Source organism: Sinocyclocheilus grahami, unplaced genomic scaffold (genome assembly GCF_001515645.1).
Source record: "Sinocyclocheilus grahami isolate Dianchi unplaced genomic scaffold, SAMN03320097.WGS_v1.1 scaffold16500.1, whole genome shotgun sequence".
In the NCBI taxonomy this organism is placed as follows: Eukaryota; Metazoa; Chordata; class Actinopteri; order Cypriniformes; family Cyprinidae; genus Sinocyclocheilus; species Sinocyclocheilus grahami.
In genome coordinates this window covers 801-4,906 of record NW_015516161.1, presented here as the reverse complement: position 1 = coordinate 4,906, position 4,106 = coordinate 801, and the positions used below count along the sequence as shown (strand labels likewise).

Sequence of the window (4,106 nt, the reverse complement as noted above, 5' to 3'; positions counted from 1 at the left end):
TAAGGGGGTCTGAATACTTTCCGTACCCACTGTATATTCTGTCATGATTCATAAACTAAACATAACATTTAAAATAACTACAAGGAAATCCAAAACAACACATCTGAGAGGTTTTCCATAATTGTTTATTGCAGCACCAGGCATGACATCTAACTCCTCAGAATATAATCTCAAGTCATGAGATACAATTCCTGGAATCGCATAAGACTACTGGAAGATGACAACGTTCACAAAAACCCTTCAGATAAAGCAGTACGAACACAAACACCAGGACAAAGCAGCAGAAGAATCACACACCGCAACATTTAACCATATTCCTCACCATCTGAAAGTGATAGTTTGTTGGTTGTAATACAACAATACAATATAACTAATACAATAAAAATAAAACCAGTGATTGGCTCATGATTTAATTTCTCAACTTAAAAGAGAATTTAACCCATTCCTTGTCTTTAGTTGTGCGATTTTAGAATTCCATCCACAGTATAAATCTTTCAGATACCCCGGTGCATAAAGTTCACATAATTCACCTGCTGTCTTGCGATTCGACAGCTTATCACACACTGGAACAAAACACTAAATGAACAATACAAATATAAAGTAGCCAAATACATGCGAAAAAATTACAAAAATAACAAAAAATACTGTACAAAATAATTGAAACACTAACTCATTGTTTATCACAAAGTATCTAAACAATACATCTGAGGGGATCATTTTAAAGGTACATAACTTTGTGTGAAGCACCTACCCTTTTCTCAGAAAAGAGCATATGGGCATGTACTGTGGACAATCAGTAATGGAGAACGAAACCAAATTAACCCATATTGTTCCTTTCAACAAGTAAACGAGCGGCTGTTAACATCTGAAGGGCTATACTGCATTTTCGGAAAAACTGCGGTTTCATATACAACGATCAAAAGAAATTATTCTGCAATCAAACCACGATAGCAGCACATGTACACTTCAACAACCATTAGTCATCAGAGGTCATCGAGAGAATAACATCATACGAGTTTTTGCATCTTGTAAATATATGTACACGCTTTGGAATGTACTATCATTTTGCATAAAGAGATAGATTTTGACAGAATTTGAAGGGATAGTTCACCAAAAAAATACAATTCTGTTTTTACTTACCCTCATGTCATTCTAAACCTGTATGACTACTACTTTTGTGGAGCACAGAAGAAAATGCATTTGGGGACAAAAATAGATGACTCATACAGTGATTGGAACTACATGAAGAATGAGATCACAGATTTTTATTTTTGGATGAACTATCCCTTTAAGTTGATTCTCAATGAACAATAAAATCTATTTTTGTAGTAACAAGGAAGCAATAATGTATATTGATGGAAAGCATGTGATATACAGTATATGCGTTTATGTATATTAAACAGTCATGAGTTTTCCTGAGGGTGTTTATATCTCAGTAACGCTCTATTTGTAGAGCATAAAGGATCCGTTAATGCACATGAAAGGATGTTTATGCTGTATTTTGTTTTGTGTTCAGGGAGCATGTTTATCTAACAGGGATTTGATGCGTTCATGTAAGGGCTGGCACACCCTCTGGTAGGCCTGCGGCGTGAGGTGCAGATAATCATACATGTCCTGATGTGCGATGGAACCGTCTGAGTGAATGAACCCAGGGTCCATGTCCAGAAAGGAGATATGAGACAGAGACACTGCCTCAACCTGAACTAGAGCATTCACACTCGCATTACGCTCACGAAGAGGATTTGGACTTTTGCCTCTCGGCAGCAACCCCTAGTGGAGAGGAAAGAGAGCATTACATTCCATTACTGATGATAATTTTGGCTCTTTTACACCAAACAATGTGTTAATGGGACACCAATATCTATTGAGGATCATGCTGATAAAAATCAATTAAGAAATGACAGCCTGAGATAAAGACTGAGATACTACAATTTATGTATGTCATGAAAGATAAGTTGAATAACAGTTCAACTGACATTAAAAGGTCAAAATGAATATGTACTGAATATACACTACCGTTCAAACGATAGGGATGAGTAAGATTTAATTTTAGAAAGAATGTTTTTGAAATAAAAGTCTTTTGTTCACCAAGGCTGCAATTTATTTGATCAAAAACAGAGTAAAACTGTAATATTGTAAAATATTATCCCAACTTAAAATGTATTATAAAATGATGGCAAAGTTGAATTTTCAGCAGCTGTTACTCCAGTCTTCAGTGTCACATGATCTTTCAGAAATAATTTGAAATATGCTGATGTGGTGTTCATGGAACTTTTCTTATCATTATCAATGTTGACAAAAGCGGTGCTGTTAAATATTTTTTTTAGAGACTGTGATACATTTTTTTTCAAGATTTTTGATGAATAGAAAGTCCAAAAGAAGAGCAAATATTTTAAACATACTTTTATAATTCTACAAAGTAATTCTGTCACGTTTGAGCAATTGAATGCATCCTTGCTGAATAAAAGCATTGATTTAGTTTTTAAAAATCTGACCAACCCCAACAGTAGTGTACATTATAGTAAATGTGATTAACTCTTCCATTAACATGATTAAATTATTTGAATAATTTTTGTTAAAATAATATTGTCATTTTTATTTCCTGATTCTTTTTTATTTTTCTACCTTCTCTTCTTGCATTTATTTATTTGCTTACATTTTGTTGGACGGGTATATTACTTCAGTTTTTTAAAGCGTATTCTGTTGCCTAATTCTCTGCTGATCATGTCACAATAGCTAAGAAAACGGCACTTTGACAATACTGGTATGATGAATTAAATTAAACATGAAATTATTGTAAACAATCAAACAATGCTGTGACAGAGAGGTAGTAGGAGCTAAGATAACTAACCAATACAAGAGTGTGAGCGTGGGGCAGTTTCTGATGGACCACATTGATGATGGCCATGATGCCTCTACAGATCTGTTCTGGGGTGTGACCATGATTATTAGTGCCTACCCACAACACCACCACCTGAAGAAAAACACACAAAATATCACATTTATACTTACTCTATTTTGCTTCAAGAGGATCTTCCACATTTGTTTTGTTATTTCCTCTTTAAGATGCCCAAATAGTGTAATTTTCGTTCATGTCCCAATACAAATAAAGGATTCATACACAAATGCAGAGATTTACTGTTTACATATACATAGTTTATCTGGACCATCTTGTATAGGGTGAAGATACTCCACCTTAATTTTTTGAAAAGCTTAATTCTTTCAAAGATCATTTTGTAAAATGAGAAAAACAAACTCTAAGAGTATTTAAAAGAGTAATTATTATTTTTAATAATATTATTTAATAAATGGTACAATTCTTAAATCATATACCTTTGGGCTGATGTGGTCCAGTTCTCCATTCATGAGTCTCCACAATACATGCTGTGTGGCATCCCCACCAACCCCAAAATTCAGAGCATGGAGAGGAGAAAACAGCTTTCGCCAAACCTGTGAACAAACATAAAAACACATTTTTACACAAAAACACATAAATATGTGTGCAGTCGCTCATATGAATGACAGATTTAAAGTATGAAGAAGGAGATGCAGATACTTCGCTATACCTCAAACTCATGCAGAAGCTGGACTAGTGAATCTCCAACAAACAGAACATCAGGCTCTTTTCCTTTACTGTCCGACACAAATCGATTGTGCTGCAAGACGAGAACACATACAAATGCTATTACGACTCGATTTCCATATTAGAGATGATATTGGCCAAGTGTTTAAAACAAGGTGATATATTAGCAGCCTAATAGGGACGCTAAGGTTGTAAAATATATTATTATACAAAAGAAGCACCAATGACATCCATCGACCATCTCCCTGTATGTCCTGACAGGGGGTGGGTGTGGCTGCAGGGTTAGAATCTTCACTCATCACTTCCTGAGGACAGACATGACAGGTTACATTTTCTCCAATAGCGTCAAATATGTATCCTCATATTAGACCAAACAACATTTAATTTAAAATTTTGACTACAACGTTGTGTTTTAAGCATACAAAATATTAAAATTCATAATGACTTTTTGACAAGTTGTACTGTGGTTAGTTTATGTACTTTGTACACATCCCATGACAACCACAAATGCAGGGGGAAAAAA

At 34.6% G+C, this 4,106-nt stretch overlaps 1 protein-coding gene across 1 annotated transcript; it reads right to left on the bottom strand.

Annotated features, from left to right (window-relative positions):
* Positions 1 to 104: 104 nt before the first annotated feature.
* pafah1b3 (platelet-activating factor acetylhydrolase, isoform Ib, gamma subunit) lies at positions 105 to 3,938 on the bottom strand. The gene is made up of 5 exons (XM_016265158.1): positions 3,805 to 3,938; positions 3,567 to 3,656; positions 3,334 to 3,450; positions 2,852 to 2,974; positions 105 to 1,770 (listed from the first exon to the last, which is right to left on the bottom strand). Exons 1-5 carry the CDS (start codon positions 3,880 to 3,882, stop codon positions 1,513 to 1,515), a joined length of 666 nt encoding a protein of 221 aa, XP_016120644.1. The 5' UTR covers positions 3,883 to 3,938; the 3' UTR covers positions 105 to 1,512.
* Positions 3,939 to 4,106: the final 168 nt, after the last annotated feature.

What these genes read in the sequence shown, in the direction of transcription:
- pafah1b3 (XM_016265158.1), bottom strand. Translation starts at nt 3,882, where the DNA reads ATGAGTGAAGATTCTAACCCTGCAGCCACACCCACCCCCTGTCAGGAC. An exon ending in AGCTTCTGCATGAGTTTGAG is followed by an intron (nt 3,451 to 3,566) that starts GTATAGCGAAGT and finishes GTTTGTTCACAG; the next exon opens with GTTTGGCGAAAGCTGTTTTC. An exon ending in TGGACCACATCAGCCCAAAG is followed by an intron (nt 2,975 to 3,333) that starts GTATATGATTTA and finishes GTTTTTCTTCAG; the next exon opens with GTGGTGGTGTTGTGGGTAGG.